Raw genomic sequence first — 25,284 nt, forward strand, 5'->3', positions numbered from 1 at the left:
TGCTGAGACAAGTTTGAGCTAAATAGCAACACAAACCAACTTCATTACAAGAGATGGTAGTGGACTATAGAAACCACCCCAAAACGTCTTATTTTAGGAGAGCACTACCTGGGTGTCAGGTAACGAGGGGTGTGGGCATTCCAGCGACATTGTCCCGCCGGGACCACAGAAGCGATTTTATTTCTGAGGTCTGGCGCTAGCTGAGCCTCTGCAGAAGCTGAGGGCTTCCAGGCAGGACCTGGACCCGAGGCTCCTGCTTCCCGGGGCCTGACGCTTTCGCCCCCTGACCAGGTGAAGTGTGCTTCTGGCTGCTCCGGGCGGGGGAGGAACCGTCAGCTTGGTCTGGTTACGCTCCAGAGCGCCGGGAGCCCCTGCCCAGGAAGGGAGAAACGGGGGCGACGGAGATAGGTGGCCTCCAGCCCCGCACCTCCCGCTTACGGCGGCAGGTTCGGGCGGCGGCGAGGGGTGCATCTCTCCCCGGGCAGGGCAGGATGGCGGGGCTCCGGGAGCCCCCGCTGCGGGGAGCTCGGACAAAGGCTTCCAGCAGACGGAGGGGCAGCCGGCCGCCGAGCCCCGCGGCGGGGTCCGGGGAGCGGGTTGGCATCCTTCGGGACGAGAGAACTTCCCCACGGGCGTGGGGAGCCTCCTGCCCCCAGGAGGCGGTGGCAGCCGTGCTCCTAGCGGCAATAGCGGGGCTCTTCAGTGCTGCTTTCCGCTTCCCCGAAGGTGGCTGCCGAGGAGGGGGAGCCGGGGGAGGAGCCGGCTTCATCCCCGGGCGGGCGGTGGCCCCTCCACTGCGCCAACCTGCAGGCGGGCGGGCGGCAGCAGCCCCGCCCGGCCTGGCCGCTGCCTGTGCGGGGCCGCACCTCCGTCCCGGGCAGAGCCGCGAGCAGCCGCGTCCCGCTGCGTCGGTCCTGGGCTGCAGCTTGCTGGAGGCGAGGGCAACGCGTAGCGGCATCTTGGAGCGTCTTCTTTTTTCCTCTTTCATCTCTCAGCCTGCTCCTCTCTCGTACCTGCAGCCTTTTCTTCTCCCTCCACTCCTCCTACCTTGTTATTTCTCTTTTTCTTCCCTTTCTCTTCCCGTTTTGTGTTTTTGGGGGCGTTTTTGCTTTGCCTCTCTTTCTTCTTCCCCCATCTTGTTCTTTTCTGGACCCTCTTCATCTAGTGCTTCTCAATTTCTTGTTTTCTTCTGATTTTTTTCTTTGGACTTTGCCTTGTCATGTCAAGATGGAAGTCAGGCATGACTGGCTCTCCTCATCCCCCCATGAGGGCTTCGAGCAGATGAGGCTGAAGAGCAGACCCAGAGAGCCTTCCCCAAGCCTCACCAGAGTAGGTGCGAACTTCTACAGCACTGTCAAGCAGCAGGACTACAGTGCCAGTGTCTGGTTGAGGAGGAAAGACAAACTGGAGCACGTAAGCCAGCTTCTATTTTCCTCCCTTTGTTTTCTTTTTAGATCTCTGTCTAGGTACTCTCTTATGCTACCTCTCCATCAGCTTGGACTCCAGAAGTGTTGCTCCAGTAATTGGGCATGGCATTTCCCAAAAGGTGGAGAAAGGAGCTACTTAGAGGTCCCAGCCTAGTCAAATCTGACATAAATAAGATGTCAGTGCTGTTGTCAAACCACATGCAAGTCTTCCTAACCAAAATATTTTTTTAATGTTCTCAGTTTATTCATTCTTCTGTTCTGCAAATTCAGCACTGATGTGGGAGGAGAAAGATTGGGATGGTGCAGATGGAGGTTAGAGCATTTATCTCACGGTGATTATAATGTAGGTCTAGAATTGCTAAAAGAAAATAATTTTTTTAAATTCTAGCTGTGATTTCTCTCCCCCCTTTCTTTTTCTTCTTCATGCATGAGACTTTGAAAATACTCAGTCTGTGTGGGGGAGAGGAGATTTCCTTCAAGACATCGATTCCTGCAGCAGCAGTACATGACTTAACTGTGTTTGGGACCACAATAAAACTGATACTGTGGACAGGCCTAGTGAATATTTAATGAGAATTTAAGGTGCTTCTAAGTACTCCTGTCTCAGATGATGTTTGAAAGCATTTTTCATGTTACTTCTAGCAGCAAGGAAATGGGCTGAGATGCCCTGCATACTGTGTAAGAGTTTTCTGAATAGCTTGTTAGGTGAAACCCATTGTTACAGTGTACAGTACAATAAAACCAGGAAAGTGGCTGCATTTACAGGGATGCAAAAGAATAAGGAGGGGTTTGCATAATGCAACAGTCTGTCATTCTTTACATTAGTAAATAATTTGCAATCTTAGGCATGTTGTACAACAGGAAATATTTTTCTGTGCATCTTGAAGTCAGCCACCTGAAATCTCTTTGGATAGAAATGGTCTAATTATAAGGATAAATTGCCTTTATTACCTGAAAAATCTAGATGACATAGTAGGGTCCTTTAAAAATGGAACCTGAAAAAGGTTCCTGTACCAACTTGTTCATGGAGTATCAGTCTCCCTTCCCACTAACCTGCTGAGTATTTATCCCTGTTAGTGAAATCTTAAACTTGAGTTGTCTACACTTCCAGGGAAATTACTAGAACTGATGAACAGTTGGAAATACCACATTTAGAATGTTGAGGAAGGTATTGAATCCTGTCTGCCTTCTTACACGTTTTTGTGATTCCTCACACTAACAACAAGGCTTCACAGTAGTAAGCTTGTAAGCAGAGTGTTCTCCCGTTGTGAACCAAGAAGAAAAGTCAGTGCTTTATCTCAGCACAGCTAAAACATAGAAAACACAAAAATATGAGCTTTGGCTTTTGTAACAAGCTTTTGCTACATCTGGTTACATGTTGATATGTGTCATCAAATGAATGGTTTTCAATTTTAATTGGGGAGAGTAACCTGTCAGCAGTTTGATAGCTAGCTACTATTCTGGTAGCTGAATATTAGCATGTTCAGATACCGTTTTTTTTAATCACACCCCAATATTAGCATGGCCAAAGAAAACAGGCATTAACTTGTTAGGAGTGAAAAAAACCCTTATTTTGTGTGTGGTTTGGTTGGTGGAATTTATGCTTGTTTGGTTGGGGGGGGGATGTTGTTGTTTGTTTGTTTTTATGCTGAAGTTGGTATTTTATGACAATAAATAACCCTGCATCACTGGTGTGAAAAGCTTTTTCTGTAATCAGTTTGGTATGAATGCATGTCCTTCTGGGGATTTCCCTCTCCTTTGATCCAGTTGTTTTTATTCCCAAAATCTATTTGAATAATGTAAAGAAAAAGAAAATTAGAAAATGGATATTTCTTGTTTCCCGTGAGGTATTTCATTGATACCTATTGTGAATACCCTGCAGAATATTAAATAAGCCAACAGTATGTATGTGACATTACTTTGGTTTTATGATTTAGGGTAATTGCATTACTCAAGAATGTGGTAACAGACAGGCTTCTGCATAGGTGCCCTCAATGAACGAAAATAAAATATGTATTAATTTCTAGATTGCATTTTGGTTATATAGTTCTGGACCAAGGTTGTTGCTTTCTGTTTTCAGACAAATCTCTAGGGTTTTGAGTGTATTTTTTTCCAAATAAATTATTTCCTACAGTCCATTCTTCCACTCCAAAAGACAAACCAATTCATTTGGGATACATCATTCTAAATGGTCTGGTCATTGACATATGATAGCTTATGGTCAGTACTGGGTAGCGAAAATATACAAACTTCATGAGGTGGATAGAGTACATAGAATCATAAAATAGTTAAGATTAGGAAGGACCTTAAGATCATCTAGTTCCAACCTCCCTGCTGTGGGCATTGCAGCTCCCTTTGAGATAATCATGTTACTTGATAACAATAAAGAAAATCAAAATACAAGAAGTTGGCATACATGGACTGATTTTGAAAGTATATCATCACAAATTTCATGGTACTTAATGACAGATACAGGCAGAAGAAGGGTATATAGTAACTGTAAGTCAAGATATGCTCGAACGTATTTTGAAGTTTCATATGTACTGTTTAGGCCTTGGGGAAGGGTTGATTTTTGCTTCACTGAAATGATTTCTTGCATTGATTTCAGTGTGGTTGTAACTGGGATAAAATTGGGCCTACTATATTTTGTATGCTACTTCCAGTAAATCCTTGTAGACCACAGTAAATATATTACATTGACTTTCGTTAAAGTATTATGACTTATTCATGTGACACATGCCTTAGTAATCCAGGTATAGTTTGAGGGGCTAAAAAAGTTCTGATTAAAACTTTTTTATATTAATAAAATCTCAAATACCCAAAGAGTTTGTTTCTAGAACTCAAATTTGCAACAGAATTGTAGGTTTTGGTGTTGTGGACTCTTTAGTTTTGTAGTTTAGGGTTTTTTTCTTTTTAACAGATCTCATTTTGAAGAGTGTGCGTAAAGAAGTTCAAAATTCAACTGTTGCCTTATCTCTTCTAAAAGCACAGAACAAGTTCGATGCACAAATATAATACAGTTTCTTTAAAAATTGTTCAATACTTAATTATTGACTGACCATAGAGGAAGACAAAATCTGAAATGTATTGCTGGCGTCTTACTAATTGATTGTTCTTGAAATGGGCCTTTATATAGTGTGCCTCCTCATTGGCCAATTGTTTACATGGATTATCTTTTCCAAGTGGCAGTAACACAATTTGTACCACACAAGATCTGAACACAGCTCACCTCTGTTTTTTGTTGAGAACTCGGACGCCATATTTAAGATAAAATGAATCTGCTGTAAAATGTTTAAAGATAGGTCAATTAGAAATTTTAGCTCAAGTTACCTCAGTGTACATGTGTGCTGTAGCTCATGTGTTGTACTTTTTAATGGAGCAAATAACTAGAGGTGTGAGCAATTCTGACATTGCAGATGTGACCATAGTGATGGTGCAAACCTGTGGCTGAAATGCCTGCAGAGTTGAGATTGCTCAGAATTTATGTGTCTACTTCAGCTGGTTCCTTGTGCTTTTTGTGGAGTTGTTTGCCTGGTATTGGAAGTGTTGAAAACAGTTGTATGAAATACTCTTAAAAGTTTCCTTTGCATAGTATTTTTTTGTTTGTTTGTCTAGCGTTGCCTTTTTAAATGCAATGGGAATTAAGAGGGGGGTGAAAGGATGAGGCAGGCATGGGGAGACAGAGTAGCTAACCTGATAGCCTGTAGCTGGTGGGAGTTACTGATGTCTGGTTTAATTTACAGCGGGTCTCCATCATGTCTGTATATCCTTCCGTTATGACAAGTACTGTATAGCTGTTTTCCCAGTACCTCAGCAAAGAATTCTGGAGAATTCGTTTTAAATAATCAAAACTTAAATCAAAAGCAGAACAGATTTCTTTTGAAGTTACAACAGATATATTTATGGTTTTTAATGACAAATATAGATGTTGCTTCTCAAAGATGTAGTGGTAAGTCTTTCTGTAATGAGTTTTAAATTTAATTATTCTTTATGTTAAATCATTTTTTAAGTTCTTTTAAGAAACTGCTTCAAGACTATGACTTTTTTGGAGAGACCTGGTATCAAAAGAGTTTTATTTATTGGAGATCTCAGTTCATTACCTTTAGTATTATTGTAATTAGGGAAGTTATTGATAATTCTTGCATCATCTTTTGTTTTTAAGTAAGTTCTGATTGATAGCAAAGACAGCATTGAGATTTTTGGATTCTAAGTACTCTTGTTGTTACGAGAGTTGACTTGACCAATTGATGGGACACAGCTGGTCAGCATACTTCTTCCTTTTGGCAGCATTGCTACCCAAAGAGAACAGGTTATGAGGCAGAGGGAGGATAGCATCATGTGGCAACAGAGGCAGATACCTAACATGCAGATGTTAGGCCTGAGACAATTTACAGCACTGCTCGACAAGCATGGCTGTGTTACTTCTTGGAGCTTCAGGAGCAAATCAGAAATAAAAGATAACTTTAATTCATGCCTTAACATCTTTATAGAAGTTGAAATCCCAAATCCAGTTCTGCCAGTGCATTGTTATTATTCAAAAACTAGCAGTTCTCTTAGGCAGCCTTTTTTTTTCTTCCCTCTTTTTTAATTTGCATTTCTTCTTATGATACAGGAAATTGTTAACAAAAACATTGTTGGATACTTTAAAATTGTGATTTTGCTCTTGCATGTGAATTAGCATGAGTGTTAAAAGTCAAGGGGCAGATTTATAGGCTTCAGAATTTGATAACCAAGGATGGCAGAGGATACCATGTGCATAGCTATAACTTGTAACATGTAAACAAAGAAAATGGACATAGGTTGCTGTAAAGCAAGTAACAAGAGTGGAACTCCGTGAAGACAGATCAGTTCCTGAACAGAGCCATCAACTTCAGCTTAAAGGATCTAAATCAGAATTCAGAAAATCATTACGCATTCTTGAAATGGTCCTTGTATTGCAGTAAATGCAAATACGGGGGGGTTTTGTGTTGTTGTTGGTTAGTTGGTTGTTTTGGGTTGGTTTTTTTTGTTTGTTTTTTTTTTTTTTTGTTGTTGTTAAATGAGTTGACAGTGTCTCTTGCATTAAGTAAGTATAAATAATTTGTCATCTGGAATAAAGTTGGATACCAGAAAGAACAGAGTGCACCATATATGAAGATGCATAACTGGGGGCAGTTCAAAGGGTTCAAAAGTTGGTTTCCAGCATTTAGAACTTTTTGATGGCATAGTTGCAGATAATAATTCCAAATGTCAATCTGGTCCTGGAGATAGATATCTATATTTAGTTTTCATCATTAAAATTAAGGTAGCAAACTCCATTAAGCAGAGGGACTTTGGCTTTTCCTCAGAAGACAACTGACATTTGGAAGTGTCTGCTGCAGCAGCGGTACTAGCATGTGTTGAGGTTCTCATTGAAGTAGTAGCACACAGTTTGCTTCAGTGCTGACAGACTGTGTGTGGAGGAATTCTTCTGTTGAAATACTGCTTTCCTTGAAGGTGTCTTTCACTAGTAATGTTTTTTAGAAAAATGTAGTTAGAGAAAAATAAATGTTCATAGAAGTGGAAAAAGGGGACCGAACTCATTGAACAGTGTTGGAAAAACATTGAATAGCATTTTAGGGCAGAAAAGACAAAACTGTTTCTTTCAAATTTAATATCGGGAACTTGAAATCTTGACATTTGGAGGGGAAAGAATAACTTATTTCAGTAGTTACCATGCATAAAGGTAATTTTGTATTGTCAAACTGTGAAAAAAATCTAATGGTTAATTTTTCTCTTTCTAGTTGTGGTGGGTTGCCCTTGGTTGTCTGCCAGATGCCCACTAAGCCACTCTCTCCCTCCCCCTTCTCAACAGGACAGGTGGAGAAAATGAGATAAAACATCTTGTTGCTTGAGATAAAGACAGGAAGATTGCTCACCAATTACTGTCACTGGCCAAACAGACCTAACTTGGGGAAAATTCCTTTGAAAGTCCAAATCTCTAAAGCTAAAATTAAAACGTTTGAGAGGCACAGTCACTGTAACAGACTTAATTTATAGTGTCTGGCTTCGTGTTGTTGCACAAGAAAACATAGCAACTTGAAGCTTCAAACTTGCACTTAAAATTTATTTATGTATGCATACATAAATTTAATTCAACCTATTAAAGATTTTTTAGGAAGGAAGTTTCACAGTTTCTGAACAAAAGACTGAATTCTTAAGCTGTGCTTGTTCCAGATGCTAACTTCAGTGAAGATACGGGAAAAGTGGTTTTCACTGCTGTGCCTTTCCTAATGCTACCAGAATTCGGAAAATACAAATTAGTCCTTTGCGACTGTCATCCCTTCTTTTTATCAGCATTGACCACCCTTGTTTAAGGATTTTGAAATAGCAGCTCCAGAAACTTGCAACTCAATCTTCTTGTCTGGTACACAAATGAAGTCTTCAGTGGTTTGCTCTTGTAGCAAACCATTGACTTTTAAGCATAGCAGGAGTACTTAAGACACTAGGAAAATTATCCTTATCAAATACGTAGTCATAAATGCAACCACTTGCTGTCTGTAGAAGATGCCCAATAAAGCTAGTCTCTGTGGCTGTTTAGTTTAGGCCTTATACATTCCAGAACAAGGAATGTTAAAGTACTGCAGTGAAAATCTCTGTACCAGACTATACAAAGATGGAAACAAGAGATCAACTCATGCCAATGGTTAATAAATGCCACTTCACTGTCATTCAAGATCGGAATTCATACACTCTTAATCATTCCTAACAAAGTCTTGTGCTGGCAATAGATTTCCTGGATCTTTCTCCCCTAGTGGAGACCTTTCCTGAGGGATGTGCTTATGAAAGTCTACTTCTTGCCTTGCTATGTTTGTAACATTATTTAAGGTCTGATTCCCAGGCCTTCTATATAGGTTCCTTACTGAGAGGAAAAAAAAACACCAAAACCCCCAAAAACTCAAAACAAACAGAAAAACCCCACAAAGAAAAAAAAAATAAAAAAAAATCCCCAAACAAGAAACAACCTCCTCCCCCCCCCCAAAAAAAAAAAAAAGGTTTCCTGCTAATGTCTTGGGAAGTGCATATAGCCTCTTAAACTGAATATTCTCTCTGCCATATGAAAGAATCTGAAAGGAGGTTTCTTAAAATGAGATTTGGATGCTTTTGCTTTTTTTGAATTTTTGTATTGCTACATTTTCCATTACTAGATGACAGCTGTTAGAGCTAAAAAGTGAAAAATTAAATTTCCAGTGCATTGACACTCATCTATTGCCTGTAGCATTGTATAGTCTGAGTAGACAATCAAGTTATTTCCAATCTGTCCTTCACAGTTCTTGATAACTAGAACAGATTATTTGAGGGTATATCTAGATTAGGCAGTAGGTACATGCTGGGTTCCATATCCCCTAATCAGCCAAGACAGGGACCTGTGCTGCTGCTTGCTCATGACCTGTATGCCCAGGTTTCCAGAATGGGGGAACAGTGAACTGAATGTATGCGTAGGTGTTATCTTATCTGGTGGGGATGCAGTTGAACCATTTACTGATGACTGAGGCACTTTCAGATCCACCAGACTTCAGTGTTATAAAGGAAGCCAGTTAGCCTACTGTTCCATCAAAGTGACTTAAGTACTGGTCTTCTTTTGGTTGTCTGACTATCTGCTGTGCCTTAGTGGGCAGAAGGGCCACTCTGCTAAAAGTGAAGAAATATATGCAGGGAATTAAGAGAACCTCAGAACTTCAGGAGGAGGAAGAGAGAGAATGAATGATGCATTGGTGCTGATGAAGTGCATCAATTTAATCAGAAATTACTTCTTATTCCCAAGTTATTTGGATGATTATCCCTCAAAGCATTCACTTCCTGCCACCCCCCCCAAGTTATGCTCCTCAGAATTCTTGATCATCTTTTACTTAAGGCTTTCCTCATATAACATAGGATTTGAGTATTTTCAGAGTGTTTTTTTGTTTTGCCCAGGGAAGATGTAGCTGCCCCATTCCTAGAAGTGTTCAAGACCAGGTTGGATGGGACTTTGAGCAACCTGGGCTAGTGGAAGGTGTCCCTGTCTGTGGCAGGGGATTGGAACTAGTGGATCATTAAGGTCTCTTCCTAAGAAAGCTGGGGCTGTGCAGCCTGGAGAAGAGAAGCTTTGTGGAGACCTCATAGCAACCTTCCAGTATCTGAAAGGGGCCTACAAGGGTGCTGAAGAGGGACTTTTCATCAGGGGTTGTAGCAATAGGACAAGGGGTAACGGGTTTAAACTTAAGCAGGGGAAGTTCAGGTTAGGTCTAAGGAAGAAGTTCTTTACTGTGAGGGTGGTGAGGCACTGGAAGAGGTTGTCCAAAGAAGTGGTAAATGCTCCGTTCCTGGTAGTGTTCAAGGCCAGGTTGGACAGAACCTTGGGTGACATAGTTTAGTGTGAGGTGCCCCTGCCCAAGGCATGGGGGTTGGAACTAGGTGATCTTAAGGTCCTTTCCAACCCTAAATATTCCTTGATTTGGCTGCTTTTGTTCTGATCAATGCATTATGTAATTTGACTGTGTAGATATAATCTCACCCTGGACAGAGAAATATCAGAGTGATATTTTTAGCAGTACTTCATTGGCTTGCTCTCTGAAGATGGACAAATTTGTCTATTTTCTTCCATTTTTCCACAACCTATAAAATCTCTTCTTTATGTGCAGTGTTTGTAGGTAAATACAGTTGTGTGTGTTATTAATTTTAGTTATTAAAACCAAGAATTTTAAAAAACTTAGTAAATTCCATTTGTGACTGCATGACGTCAACATAATCAGCAGCTTGTTTTATAATTCATATAGTTGTTCCAGCACATAAATACTAGTCATTATATTTTTGTTCTTATTCGTATTTCACTATTTACATTTGTAATGAAATGTTTAATGGAATAAAAAGCTAATGTATTTGAGAATTGCTACTAATAAAACAAAAAGTTATTTGAATAATTCCTGCTATTCTGATACATTAAATAGCCTGCATTTCCACAGGGTAATTTGAACTGTTTGGAGCAGAACCAAATGGGGAGCAATGCTGACACAGCAATTGTGACCAGTTTAACTTTCATGGTCGGTTGTTACTACAGTAAAGGAATATTTACTTGATTCTCTAAAAGCTAGTATATGCTGTAAAATGTTTGTCATAATGAGCAGATGTGTATTTGTTTTGAAAAATGTGAATGTAAAAGTTAGTAACATCTTTAGCACTTCCAGCCACAGTAAACATGGAACTTCTCATTAGTTTTTCATGTTACAGAAATTGTGCTGCTGCCCATTACTGATGGACACGACTGATCCATGACTGATCCTTTCTAGGCAGGAGGTTTTCAATAAAGGAATATTCATTAAGTGTTCTGGACAAACTTGAGGCATTACTTCAACTGAGGCTACCTACTTACTTATGAGAATGGTGTTAAAGCTGACAGTTGATTTGAACTCTATTTCCTTAATGCAGTTTGTATACTTCTGTTTGATCTTGTACCAAAGCCATAGTAAAGTCTCCGTTGACTTCACTACTATGGATTTAAGTTGTATGTGAGGTACTTGAGAGAAGACTGTGGATCAGCTCAGCTGTCATGGGTTTGGGGCAAAAAAGCAAGGTGCATGTATAATGCTAGCAGTTGCAGGAATAATCTGTCTCACCTTTTCTTGAGCTTTAGGTCTCAGGATCATCAGGATGGTCACTGGATGCATTATTTGGGAACACCTTGCAGTCAACACAGGGGAAGATCTGTGACAGGCTATGAAAAACATGGAAGGCATCCTAGTATAACAGATAGACTTCACAGTTTCTTACATCCTGTGTGAGCATGCAAAAAATTATATAGAACCAGTTGCCCCCTATGTAGGTTCACTGTCAGATGTTTCAGAATGGAGAATACAGAAGGAAGTTAAACAAGTGCATTTGAAACTTTAGTTATCCTCCAAGACTAACGAAAGAAAACTCAGAAAAGCAAAGCTACGTGTGAAACTTTCTTTGCTCCCAATTAGAATACTTCTGTTCCTCATTAGAAAGTGTCCATCATGCTAGAAATCAAATCAAACATAAAATGGAATATGATCTGACTTTAATGGTAGGAGGCATCATCTGCTTTTACATTTTGTGCTTACTGAAGTGGAAATGTGCACCTGCTTTAATGATAATAATTGGAAACAAACAAGAAAACCCAAACCACACTGTGTTGCCTTTTGTGGAGAATGAATTAGGTGAGCAAATATAAGAATATGCGTTAATGTGACTGGTGGCTGTGATAAAGATGGAGACTCTTGTCAAGTTCTGTTTTTGTTCCCGTAGTTGTTTATTGGCAAGGACCCATGAACATCTTAGTGTTCCTGGAACACTAAGAAAAAACCCAAGTGATTAGGGAACATATAGAAATTCTGAAGCAGCATCCTTCCTGTGGCTTTCTGGTGGCTGCTGACAGAAGTTGGCTTGTTTAGCCTCTTCGTGGGCAGTGATAAAATAGCCAGCATAAATTAGATTGGAAAATGAATGGAGTGGAATAAGTTAAGTCTAGAGCTCTGTCAGTTTGCTCTAGGACCTGAACAGCTCTAGGAGCCTGTGCAGTACGATGGATGGACATTTCTTTCTTCATAAACAGAAGTTGATGTGCATTTCTAACCCTTTGCTGCCCATTCACTGTTACCTTCTGGATAAAAACGGTTGAAAAGTTTCAAAAAAAAAAAAAAAGTTTCAAGGTTGTCTGAGTCAGTGATTGCACTTTTTCCTTTCTTCCCTTAAATCAGTACATTCAGTAACTTCTTCCTGCTTATTAAAGAATTGTCTTATGGCCTGTAGCAGTGTGTTTGGTACTGTAAACTCTCATATTGAAACTATGCTATCTACTGACCTTTATGTTCTTTAATGCTTTATGGAAAATATTTTCCCCTGAGTTTTCAACAGGATTCATAATGCTAAGTTATGGTAGTTAGGATAGTGAGCCTATCCTTCATGTCATTTATACATGGCTTCAGTCACAGTTTGAAGCATTTGCTAAGCTGTGCTATTTCTCCATGTATCTTTTCATGGAAAACCAGTATGTTTTGTGAAGAGTTGACTTTTGCTGTTTTCTGGTTAAGAAGTCATTCAGAGTCACACACAAAGTCCTGTGCATAAGTGCTGCTTAAAACAATATGTCATGGAGCATATTCAGTGTTGCCTCTATTGGATCTGTGATTTTTAGTTCCCTGAGAAGATGCATCTTTTGCGTAAGTCCTGTTACATAAAGAAAGATGACCTGGTTGGTGCCGCTGACTAGGTGCTTCTAAGGAAATACAACTGGAAAACAAATGGCTTAAAACAAGCAAACAAAAAAACCCCACTAATGAATGAAAGCCCAGTAATTGTGAAATTATTTGCAATTCAAAAGTATTTTTTGAGTGATTTGTTTGTAGAATGTGACTTATACCAAAACTGCGATGCTGAATAGTGATTGGTGCTTATTTGGGATGCTGTGAGCATCAGAAGATACAAATACACCAAAAGCTGTTTCAGGCTCTTGCAGTTAGCATGATTTATTGCTTGAGCAACAACAATTCCTTTGGGTCTAGCATGAAGCAAGGTCACGTACGTGTTTTGGAAAATGTTACCCTTTTAAACAAAGCAATTTCTTTGTCAGTGTCAGTGAGCTGCTGTCCCTGCAGACACCTCTTTCAATTCCCTATTGGGCATGTGGCAGGCAGATAGCACCTAACCCTTTCTGTGTTATTTTATCCCATTTTAATGCAGTATTGTTCTCTCTAAGCTTCGTTGTCATGGCTTAGTTGCATCAAGCTCCTGCTGTGGAAAGCTGGAATGTGCCAGCCTGTATTCTGCGGCCGTGTGTTATATGGTTTTAAAGCACATTAGCCAAAATCAATTTGTTTCAGCAACCATATGACAGCTGAAATCTTGGACTGCTGGAAATTTAAATTAAAAAACTAAATTTTCTTCAGCTTGTGCACTTTGTTCCTTGGGTTTGTCTGTGCTGGGGCTATTCCAAGCATTTTGTTTGGCTTTAAATTACTGTTGCTTCATAGCCAATTTTAAAAAAGCTCCCGTATTGCGCAACTGTTCCCTGCTTACTTCTCCAAGGTAGAATTTACCTACCCAAACCAAGGCATTTCATTTCTCCTTTTTTCTGTAATTTCATCTCATCACTTCTTTCATAATGCTTATTTTGTATATTGTTTTTCTTTATTCGCTTCTCCCTGCTCTGCTTCTATTTCTCCCTGAACTTCTCTGATGAATCCACGGTGCTATTTTGGTATTGCTTTCCACCTTCTGTCATGCACCTTGTGTGGAACTATCATGGAAGATTATGTATGATTTGCAAATATACATCTTTTACAAGGTTTATACATAATTTTATCCTGGTAGGGTAATACTTTCCGAAGTTCTTAAGTCATTTAAACTCAAGTCCTGAGTGTTCACTTTTGCAAACCCTGAAGTTATAATGAATGGTGAGTTGTGTAATAGCCTGAGGTGGGCAACAGCCTTGTAAGTGCTGTCTACAGATCTAGTAACATAAAAAGCAATGATTATGCTAAGAACAACAAAACTTCTTGCCACCAGTGTGACTTTGTTGTGTCAGCCAAAATACTGTTCTTTCAGAATATTCTTTCTTTGTAAGTAAATGAGAGCTCAGATGTTTTCTGTGCAGCGAGGTACAAGCAGCCATACTATTGTGCCTTGGAAGCGTTGTTAAAACCTTTTCTTAGCATTACGACATCTGTTTTCCAAGGGATTGCACATCTATTTTTGTTTTTCAGAAATTGACAACTGTGTGCATTTTTTGAAGTTAGTTTATGCAGGTACTAAATAGGATTTTCTCTGATCTAGGGAGAAATTTGCAGCAGATATAGAAATGCTTGTTTGTTATAGGAGCACCACTGGATAGCAATGCTTAGTGATTTACAGGCCACAGTACCTAAGACACAGGAAGTATGTGTATACGTGTTAGTTCTCAGGTTACCACTGTTTGTTGTGTTTGTGGTGGTTTTTTTTTTTTTTTTTTTTTTTGTTTAAGAGGGGATGTTAGTAATTTTGACCGGTTTTAAGATCCCTTTGTGTTTGGATTAATCTGATGACTGTATTGGAGCTGTTGCTTTCTGTGATTTCTTATAATAAAAGTCTCTCCCCAACAGCTATTTGTGATTTGTTTGTTTTTCTGCTCGTTTCTCCAGTATTTAGGGGATTAACATTTTGTTATAAGAACTTTTGCAGATATTTGTTGCTTTGTTTATTCACTTTATGACTGTTTGGTAACAGATGTTCTCAGTTTATTTCTGGACATCATTAATTTTAGATAGCATATCTGGTTAATTTCTTCAGGCTCTGAGCATGGTAATTCTGCCTGGAGTAGAATAGCTTAATGAAGAATCAGCTGCTGATGGCTGTTTGATTGTTACCATCATGATGGAAGCACCTTCCCAAAATACTCTTCTAGATAATAATTGCATGTCTAATTAGAGACGTCATGATGATGTAATCTGAAAACAACAACAGAACTGCTGATAGTGGCTTCTTTTCTGTGAGTTATATTGGATTTATAGTAGCTTGTTTAGCTCTACTTAATTAACTTTAATGTCTATATATGTGTATGCTTTCAGCTGTTGAGCTTGATACCATGACTGATAGGTTTGTTTAGTTGTATTTATTGCGTGTTTACTATGCAATGTGTTAGTTTTTCCCTTTTTGGTAAAAAAAAAAAAAAAAAAAAAAAAGGGTAGGGAGGTGGTGACCTTGGCAGCAGAAAAGAAGGTTTTCTTGTTACATTGTCCTGGCTGCTGTGCTTTGCGCAAGGGGCAGATGAGTGATTTTTTGAGAGCAACTGAGTCATGGGCAGTGGGGTTGGAACTAAATGATCTGAAGGTCTTTTCCAACCCTAACTATTCTATGAGGCCTGGAGAAGCTTTTAGGGTGGAGGGAAGAAAAACAGAGAGGAATTGGGAAGCTTGAAGGAAACAAGCTGGAAGATTCCTGCAATTCCTGAACTTGCTTGCAGTTGTATCATGATAGAAAAACAGAAGCTTTTTTTAGGACTCCAGAGGTAAAAATATGAGCATTGCTCAACTTGGCCTTTGGAAGCTTTCGGATCTGGTAGTCAAATTGGAAGAAAAGACTGCCCTGCAAGATAATAGAGCCAAATTTTATTTTTCAGATTTTGCCATGCAGTGGGTTGGGGTTCCGGGTCTTGTATTAGCTTACTATTTTGTATTTTTGTGTTAGTGTTTAGCAAGAGAAAGGTGGGCATTTTTGTTTGTTTCTTGATTTCCAAAAGTTGGAGGTATTCTGTGAGTTAATTTGTCAAAGTCTTAATGCAGCTGACAAGCTCTTTGGGTGTTTTTATTAGTTTAATTTTTGTATTTATTTGCAATTCACTGTTCATGACTGGACCAAATAACTGGACCAAAGTTCTGATTGCTCTTCCTTGTCTCGTTTTTAATGTTTGCTATATGCAGGGAAGTCACATCAGTAATTTGTGGATGGCTATGCTAACACTTTTGACATAAGCCTTTGCAAGTGTATGCATGCACAAATATTTCCAAGATGAGCTTTCTTCAACCCCAAAAGAGCCCACTGCAAATGTCTATATGTCACTTGAAAACACAGGTAAAATAAAAATGGGGCGTACTTTTCTCAAATGTTGATTTTCAGCCATACTGGTCTCTCCTGTTTTATTCATTCTGAGATGAAGGGGTTTTAGTTTCCTTCTGCAGTCTTAGTCAGATAAATTGCTGTTGATTTATGTAAAAAATCAAGCAGTTTTCATACTGCTTTTCAAAGCAAAACTGCATTAAAGGCTGAATATCTTCCTATATCTAAACCAAGACTACAGAAATTAAATGTGTTTTTCTTAGATATTGGTTATCATATAATGTGTAAGGTTGTTACACTACTTGCAGCATGTAGGGAGAACAACGCAGTCACTTCAGTCATTTTTTTTTCCATGTGAATAACCCATTGTAGGCTATTATGAGTCTCCTATTTGTCATTTGAGTGACAGCATTGTCTTCCAGAGAGTTGAAATTCTTTCCTTTCTGTGGTGTTTCATGAACACTTTGACTTGATATGGGAAACATGAGTTGATGTGGATATTTTGGGTAATCAGGAAGCTTTTTTTCCTTTCTCTTCCTCTTCTTTATGTTGTGGGAAGGGAAGACATACAGACTATGGATAAGATCATCAGGTCCAAATTGGGACAAATATTTCATGACCTCGATCTGCTTCCAAGTACAGTATTAATGCTAGGTATAGCAATACTGACAGTTTCAATTCTTAAATTACTTTCATTAGGTTTTCCTTATTGATAAAATTATTTTCTCTAACATTCTTTCAAAGCTACATTTTCCTTATGTATTCAATTTTGAGGGGGTGGATTTTATGTTTTTCATTTTGTCATGTCTTCTGGGATTTCAAACATAGAAATAGGTTGGGTTTTGGCAGTGTCTGGCCACCAGTTGGCCTCTGTATGCTGACCACGACCCTTTCAGCCCAAGGGATCATGCAGTTTCCAACCTTTTTCTGTGGTTAGCCAGTGCACAACTTGAAAATTTCTCTAAGAATTGTACGGGAGACTGTCAGAAGCCTTGCTAATGTCAAGATATGCAGTGTGTTCTGCTTTCCTTTAGTCCACAGATCCACAGTCAACTCACACAGAAGACATTCAAGTTAGATGAATACAATTCTCTCTAGGTAAATCTAAGTAATATCCACATTATCTTTCTCACTTTCTGCCTTCCTTCTTGAAGTATGACAATTTTGATCATTTGGACTCATTCCCCAACTTATTCCTGCCATTTCAAGTTCTGAGAAATAAGTGGCTATAAATTCCTCCCTTGCAGCTGTTCTTCAGAGCACCAAGTTATTATCTTCACGGGACGACTCCCAAGACAAGTTGTCTGCAGTTAGACTGACTTACTCTGATTATGAGATTTGAGACCATATTTGTGACAATTTTTTTTTTTTATTTTTCTTTTTTATTTTTTTTTCTGCTTTAGGAGGAGTGTCTAAAGCAGTAGCAGTGCTACTTTGAGACTGAAGATGTTGACCAAGTTTCCTCATCTGACTAAAGTTTCTTCTGTTGTAGAGTTAGTTTAGCTTAACTTCCTTGAGGTTTGCTCTGCTCCAGAAAAATGGCTACTTTGAAAAAGCCATGGAGCTGAGCTGAGGAAATGTTGAAGTTTCTCTTCGTTATGAGTTTCTATTCAGTTTCTAGGATCACCTAAAGTTGGCCTAACCTAAATAAATGCTTTGGGCATAGACAGGAAATAAAATCTCAGGAGAGTGCTCAACTTACTGGTCATTTTAAAGATAGAGTGAAACAGGCTTTGCAATTTCAATGTAACCTTGGGCAAGATACCATACTTGCACTGCAGCTGGTTTTTCTGCATGTATAATGGGCTGATAGCATTACTCAGTGTTTTGTAAGGGTTGTGAGAATGTATCCAGTGAAGGTGATAAAATATACATATGGGCAAGTATTAAACCATATTAATACTTTAGATAAAAGAGAATATAACATTTTTCATTTCAGCTTTCCAGAGTAGATGGTATCATGGCAATTTTAGATGCAATTCTGTACATCTCATCTGGTCCAGCAGCAGGTTGATATGAGAAATGATGCCCAGCTTCCTCAGATTCAGTGTCTGCTGTCTTCCTTGTGTTGCTGCTAGTGATCATGTGATGAGAGGCTAAGCTGATGAACTTGATAATTTTTACTTACCTTTCTTCCCAAATGAAATTGCTAACTTTCAGATAGGTGAGCTGACATAGCGATCATGTCGCTGCAGGGTGAGCTAAGTTTGATGTAGAGGAAGGAGCAGGAGTGTCAGAACAGGAAAGGAGCTGGTAAGAAACCACTTTTTTGATGGTTGATGTACTTGTGTTCATTGAAACACAAAGCAAAATAACATGTTAGGAATGAGTATGACTTTCTCATGGCCTGTTACAGAGTATGCTTTGTAGGTCTCTGTTTTTTTCAGAGTAGGATCTTAGATGGCTGTGGCTCAAGGTTGGGAAAATACTGAACCACAGTCAAGCTCTGTATCAGGTTTCTGCTTTCAGAATATACAGTGTAAAATATACTAGTTTTTGCTAGATGTCTTTCACAGAAATACCTAAAGAATAAAAGAATAAAGAAAACCTTAGAAAATTCTGATCAGGAAGAAAAGATGCTCAAGGCAGGTTTGGGAAGAATGGTCCTGCAGGTAAACTCTTCTGTGCCTTCATGGAATCACAGAATGGTTGGGATGGAAGGGACCTCTGGACGTCATATTGCCCAACCATCATGCTTAAGCGTGTCCACTGAGAGCAGGCTGCCCAGGACCATGTCCAGACGGCTTTTGAACATCTCCAAGGATACAGACTCCACAACCTCTCTGGACACCCCATGTGCCAGTGCTCAGTTACCCTCACCGTAAAAAAAGTGTTTCCTGGTGTTCGAACAGAACCTTCTATGTTTCAGTTTGTGCTCATCACCTCTTGGACTGTCACTGGACACCACTGAGAAGTCTCTCTCCCTCTTCCCTACATCATCCCTTCAGATATTTGTGCACACTGATGAGCTCATCCCTCCAAGCCTTTTCTTCCCCAGGATGAACAGGCCCAGCTCTCTCAGCTTTTCTTCACGGCAGAGATGCTTCCGTCCCTTAACCGTATTTACTCAACTCTCTCCAGTAGCTCCATGTTTCTCTTGTGCTGGGGAGCCTAGAACTGGATACAGTACTGCGGGTGTGGCCTCACCAGTGCAGAGTCCAGAGGGAAGATCACCTCCCTTGACCTGCTGGCGTTGCTTCTGCTAATGTAGCCCGGGATAATGTTGGCTACCTTTGCTACAAGGGCACATTGCTGACTCATGTTCAACTAGGTGTCCAGCAGGATCTTCAGGGCTGCTTCTTGCAGCTTGGCGCCATCAGCATATACTGGTGGCACATATACTGGTGGGGTTGTTCCTCTCCAGGTCCAAAAATGTCAATTTATCTTAATCAGTTTGTTGGTTTTGGACATAAATTAGTTCTCTGACTCCTAGATTGGTGTCCTAGCCACTATATTCCACTTTTTGGTTTTTCTTTCTTTCTTTATTGCAAGTGTCTGTAAGATACAGGACACCCTGACCTCAGTTTGCATCTGTCCCTGGCACTTGCACACGCTATCTCTACCATAGCAAATAGTACAGAGCCATATAAACAGACCTTTAAAGCAGAGTGTTTGGGGGTAAGGCTGAATGTCCATGCTGTACACATTTGGGAGATTTAAATAGGACTGGCTTTAGTTTGGTTCCATTGACTGAACACTTGTAAGTTTTTGAATATTAGTTGCACTTCTGAAATGTGCATGTGGCTTTAATCCAGCTAAACCCAGCTGCAAATGCCCAGACCACTCTGTGAAACAAACTTCATTGAGGACTATGGTGGCTGGCCCAGAAGGATGTTGTAGAATGAGTTAGTAATCTGTGTGATAGCAAATCCAGATGTATGTCTCGCTGTCATGAACACAATGTGACTGCTAGCTACTTACGAGATGTGCATTTAATCAATATGCAGATATTCTATGTACATGTTCCCAGGACCTGGTGGTTTATTAATGACTTAAGAACATTAAGAATGCCACTAGGGTACTCTTCAAAACTAAATCACAGTTGAAACTACTGAGGTTGTATCTGTGCTACAGCGGCAAAGAATTTGGTCAGGAAAGATACCAAGGCCTTAATTACCTCTTGGAACTAACTTGATTCCTTAAATTCATTACATCATTAAGCCATTAATGAACTTAAGCTGTGCCTTCAGTTCAGCTTGACCGGTAATATGTTCATTAAGTTATTCATTACCCAACATTAAATTTCTGAACAGTAGCTTTCAGCTACACTGCAAAAAAGTGGGTATTAATCTAAATTACTATAAATGTATGTTATTCCTTTCTTCCTCTGCCAGGGCAGTATAATGACTGTATGCACCAGGCACACAGTATATTCTTGTTCTGTCTTATGCTTCACTGTGCAGTGTTTTTAAATTTGCTACTCAACCACTCTTCCACTGTCCAGTCACTTCCTGCTAGCCTGAAAAACACAGCCTTACAAGCAGATGATAATCTTTCATCTGGAAGATGTCTTCAGAGAAGTCGTGCTGCTTTGTTTTTGGTTTGGGGTTTTTTGCTGCCTTATTGATCAGCTCTTTCTCACTCTTGTTTTCTAATTATAGCTATTGATGTGCTTTTACTAGCTGACTCCAGGCAACCATTAGAAACATTTAATTTCAAAACCAAGCAGTGTGTTGGCTACAAAGAGAGAAGCTGAGAATTTATATCTGATTTTAAGAATTTCTTCTCCGTGGTATCTTTTGAGTTAACATCTGTTCTATCTGTGATGTCTTCAGGCAGATAGCAACACTCTCTTTCATGTTAAGACCTTGCAAGTACATGAAGCTGTCTATGTTGCCCAGGCTGGTCCCTTTTTTCTGTGTCCCCTCATGACAGTCAGCTTTGTTGCAAAATAGTTGTAATGTGTCAACCTGGGAAGTAGCTAATTTTCTTCACAGCACTGTATGGTTCTGTGTTTTGGATGCATGGCTAAACATGATTTCACTTTCTCATAGGTAGGAGTTATCTATGTCTTTATATCTATCTTTTAAGCTTGGTGAAATAAGCGAAAGACTCTTTAATATTGAGCTCGCTGTATTTGCCCACAATTAGTTTAGGGCAAAGACTCAGCTACATTGTCCCTCTGTCTTGTAAGGGCACAGCCCATCCTTTAAATCAGTTTTCTCCTTTTTCCAAAGGATTTTGGTTAAAAATTTTAGTTCAGAAGCTTGTGCAGTTTTTTGAGAAGCCTTCCAAAGTTCTTGTTACTGAAGTCAACTCTTCCATGCTCTTCTTTCTTGTATGCTTAGCTGCAAGTGCGCCAGATTATCATCTGCTGCTATCATCAGTTTTTCAAATGTTCTGTCATTTCTAGAGATGGTTTCTGTTCAGATGTCTGACCACTTGCTGTATCTTTTCACAAAATGCTGTCAGCGCATGCAGTCCATTGTTTTGGTAAAAGTTCTGATAATCCTCCAACCACTCTTTCAAGAAAGCAATTTTCTCAGAGCATCAAGCAAGGCTTTGGAGTATGGGAGTGTTTGTCCCTGTTACCTTTGCTACTTTGAGTGTCCTTGTTAACCTCTGTTCCAATACTGATAAAATTTGGGGGGTTTTTTGTCTGGTTTTTTGTGAGGGTCTTTTTTCTTTGGTTGGGTGTTCTTTTTGGTATGGTTTTGTTTTCGTTGTTTTTGTTTGGTGTGTTTGGTTGGTTTCGGTTTTTTTTAGGCAATACTTTTTGTGTCTTTCATACTTTCTTAACTTTTTTCAGTGTCTGTAATATGCCTGCATGATAGTATATGACTACTTGACAGCATCTATTTGGTGTTGCTCTTTTGATTTCCCTTTGAATGGACGGAGGCTGGATGTGACATCTAGGGCTTCTGTGATAACACCCTAGTGCACATCAGATGACTGCCCTTCAGGATTCATTCCTGGGCCAACTCCTACAGCATTTCCATATTGTTCTAAGCCCACTTCTTTCTCCACATTGTATCTTCATTGTTCATCTTTCTCATAGAGCTTATAGTGGGGAAAATGGTAGCTTATGGCTTGGGAGTCCAGGTATGTGCTGACATTAAGATATTGCTTGCTGCTGCTGTTCACATTTCATGGTAATCTAATCTTCCATATGTCTTGCAGGGCTGTGCAGGTCCATTTCTTGCTCAGCTTGTGCTGAAGATACATACTGTGTACACCTACACTTCTCCAGTTTTCATAAATTTGTAGCAGTTATTTGCCTGCTTAGTTTCTTGCTTATGTTTCTTTTCGTTTGGAGGTGGGTTTAATCAGCACCGCCTGCTTCACAGTGTCTGATACCTGAACAAATGTTGGTGCTGTTCAGCTACTTCACAGTTTGTTCTTAGGACCAATCACTTCCCCAAGAACCAGTTGGTGAGGCTCACATGCTGATTTATAAAATAGGTTGCATTTATCATTGAGCTAGTTACTATGGAATAGTTTCATGCTCTCACGGCCCTGTTCCTCAAGAGTGTGCTACTATGTCTGTCAGGTACTGTGTTGCTAGGAATGTGAGCCTTTGCCATTTAATGTCCTTTGGAGCATTTTCTTGTCCATATGACTTTACAGTAGAACTCTGCTGTGCCTCTCTATTTCATCTGGAGCTTTCCAGAGCCATCCCTCTCTAAGCATGTGTTTCTGTATTGCGTACCAGCTTTCTTAGGACAGCTCAGAAGATCATAAGGAGGAGCATCACAATCATGGAAGTCCAACAGATGTTGGTCACTATTATGTATTTAGCCCTGAGGTCACACTAAGCCCTGAAGATCTCCTTGGATGCTGTTTCATTTCTCCACTTCTGTCTCAAGCTGTTCTCAACATATTGGTAGCAGCTTTGATCTTCCTGCAATTTCTTTCCTCCTCTACCCAAGTTTGGAACTGGCATTAGGTAAGAATACTGCAGTAGAATTAAAAGTCTTTTGTAATTTAGGAAAATTATATTAAGTGTAATTTCACATGGAAACAAAACTGAATTAACCACGTTAGCTGTTTTGATGTATGTAGGAGGCCAAATACTAATGTATGTAAAATGAATAGCTGTGTTTAAAATTGGCTATTTTTCAGTGTATACATTACATAGGCTTTTTGTATAAATATCTGTTTTATTAAGTACTCAGTAGCATGTATTGTGATCATTCTTGCTTAGCTTAATTAAGTTAATTCAAGTGGTTGTTTTAAGACGATGATACACTTCTGTGTTTTATATTCATTTACTTGCTGGAGAACGGGGCCCGAGCAATGCTGCACCCCCCCCTCGTGGCGAGAGGGAGAGGAAGAGAGTGCTTGACTGGCTTCCCCTTGAAAGCAGCACGAAATCAAGATGTGCTGATTTGCATTGACTCTTGCATGTTTTCCTCCTATTTTGAACATGAGCAATTATTTCTTTAGGAATGGAAGTTACTGAGGGAAATACTCGTATTTCAGACAGAAAAGTTTGCTGATGACCATTATTATACTGATAACAATTCCGATATTTAAAGGCTGCGTCTCATCGTTGCTAACATATGTAGGATATATAGTGTAGACTATAGAAATGGCCCTTGAGTTACTTTGTGGTGGAAGGATTCTTGGCAAAGGTATTCACTAAACTTGCAAAATAGTGATCTGTGATTAGTGCTCAATATAAAATAGCCTAAACCCTAAACTTATTTAAATGGAACTCCTTAAACATCTGCTTCTTGTATCAGAATATGATCACACTTGTGTGGTTAGATCAAGTAATGTTGGTCTGAGTCATTCAGCTGCAGCATGCACAGGAACGGTGTCATCATCTCTGATATTGATGACAGGAGGTGGAAGTTGCCCACCCTCTCAGTGCAGTGCTGCATCGCACTCCTGTGCCTCTTCTCCCACAGCCATCTCCCCAGGGCACTGAAGAGTCTGATAGCCCACCTGTCTGCTCCAAGTGGGGAAGGGGTGGAGACCGGCTCTGTACAGCAATCTCAGGGCCTGTGGAGAGGGTCTAACAACTGTCTTTTCCTTTATGTGGTTGCATGTGTCAATGAGAGGCAGATTCTGCTCCATTTTGAAGCTGTTACCTGGCTGTCCTGCTTGGGCAACACAGCAGAGGCCTAGGTCTGCGCAGAGCTTGAGCTGGGGTGGTCCTTTGGTATAAATGGTTGGCAGAAACAGAGAATCTACTTATTGTTTCACAGCCCTTGGAGATTGTTTCTTTGGACTCTGAATCAGTGTACCACAGCAAAAGGGAAGAAATTGTTTCTAGGCAGCTGGACTCTGGGAGGCAGCACTCATATGTTTTTTCAGCAGCATCTGATAGATAAGAAGGCACTCTCTTTTGCGTTTTTCTTTTTTTAAGAAAATGTTTTTCATTTGATGGCATTTCTTTTGCAACTGTTTTTAACTCTTAGCTTTAATTTCAAAATAGCTCTTCACAAAATAATGGGAAAATATTTCTTTGAAATGTAGTTTTATGTGAGAATTTGGTAAAGCTTCTTGCAAGGTGAAAACCTGCTGTCTGAAAGGAATTTTTGTGATTGTCACCATGAGTTCAGTTAACTTTTTTTAGTACATAGAAGTAGATTCTGTTGTTCCAAGTTCATCTGGCCAAGATAGGCTAAACTCCATACTGAAAGTATTTTGGCTTGGATTTTAAAATACTTGGGTGTCTTAAGATCTTGAAGTATCTTACTGTGTTCTGCACCATGGTTTATTGTTTTCCCATTCCTGAGGAAATGGAATATCCTTAAAATGAGAATATACATGTTGATATGCTATATAGATCCCAGCTATCATGGTGGATTTAGACCTTTTCTGAGAGTGAAAATTTCAGAGAAGGAATGGGGAAAAAAACCCCCATATTTTATTATATCAAATTATTAAAATATTCAAAGTCTTTTGTTAGTAATTTTTCTATTTTGTGGGTTTCTCTGAGAGTTTGTATCTGTTTGGGTTTTCTGACTTTTAGAATTCCTGCAGATATGTGTAACCTGGTATATCTTCATTCTGCAAAGTAAAAAAATATTGCACGCTTTTCCCTCATTCTTCGTCTCAGTCACAGAGCTGTGATTTATTTTTAACTATCTCTAGCAAGCTGTTCATAGGTCTTTTAATGTATTACAACCTATGGGGAGAAATGGTGCTTCATAGTGCTGGAGATGATTTGAACAGACTTAGAGTGCCCCAAGAAAGCTGTAACTGCATGTCCCGTAAGCTTTGCGGCATCTCAAGCAAATCCAAAATGACTCAACAGTTCTGCATTTAAATTCATTAGGGCTTTTGAAATAATGAAAATTTGAAATACTTTGATTTTTCCATCCTGTCTTCAGATAGCAATCGCATGCCATAATAACAA

The 25,284-nt window shown here is 39.6% G+C and overlaps 1 protein-coding gene across 1 annotated transcript in view; it reads left to right on the forward strand.

The window, feature by feature from the left end:
• The first annotated feature begins 233 nt into the window (after window positions 1-233).
• The window catches only part of PLD5 (phospholipase D family member 5), a 168,058-nt gene continuing 143,007 nt past the window's right edge, over window positions 234-25,284 (forward strand). The window contains exons 1-2 of the mRNA XM_065680165.1: window positions 234-291; window positions 1,228-1,413. Of these exons, the coding sequence (XP_065536237.1) occupies window positions 1,228-1,413 (186 nt within the window). The 5' untranslated portion in view covers window positions 234-291. The remainder of the gene's footprint in view (window positions 292-1,227; window positions 1,414-25,284) is intronic.

Source organism: Lathamus discolor, chromosome 5 (genome assembly GCF_037157495.1).
Source record: "Lathamus discolor isolate bLatDis1 chromosome 5, bLatDis1.hap1, whole genome shotgun sequence".
NCBI classification, from domain to species: Eukaryota; Metazoa; Chordata; class Aves; order Psittaciformes; family Psittacidae; genus Lathamus; species Lathamus discolor.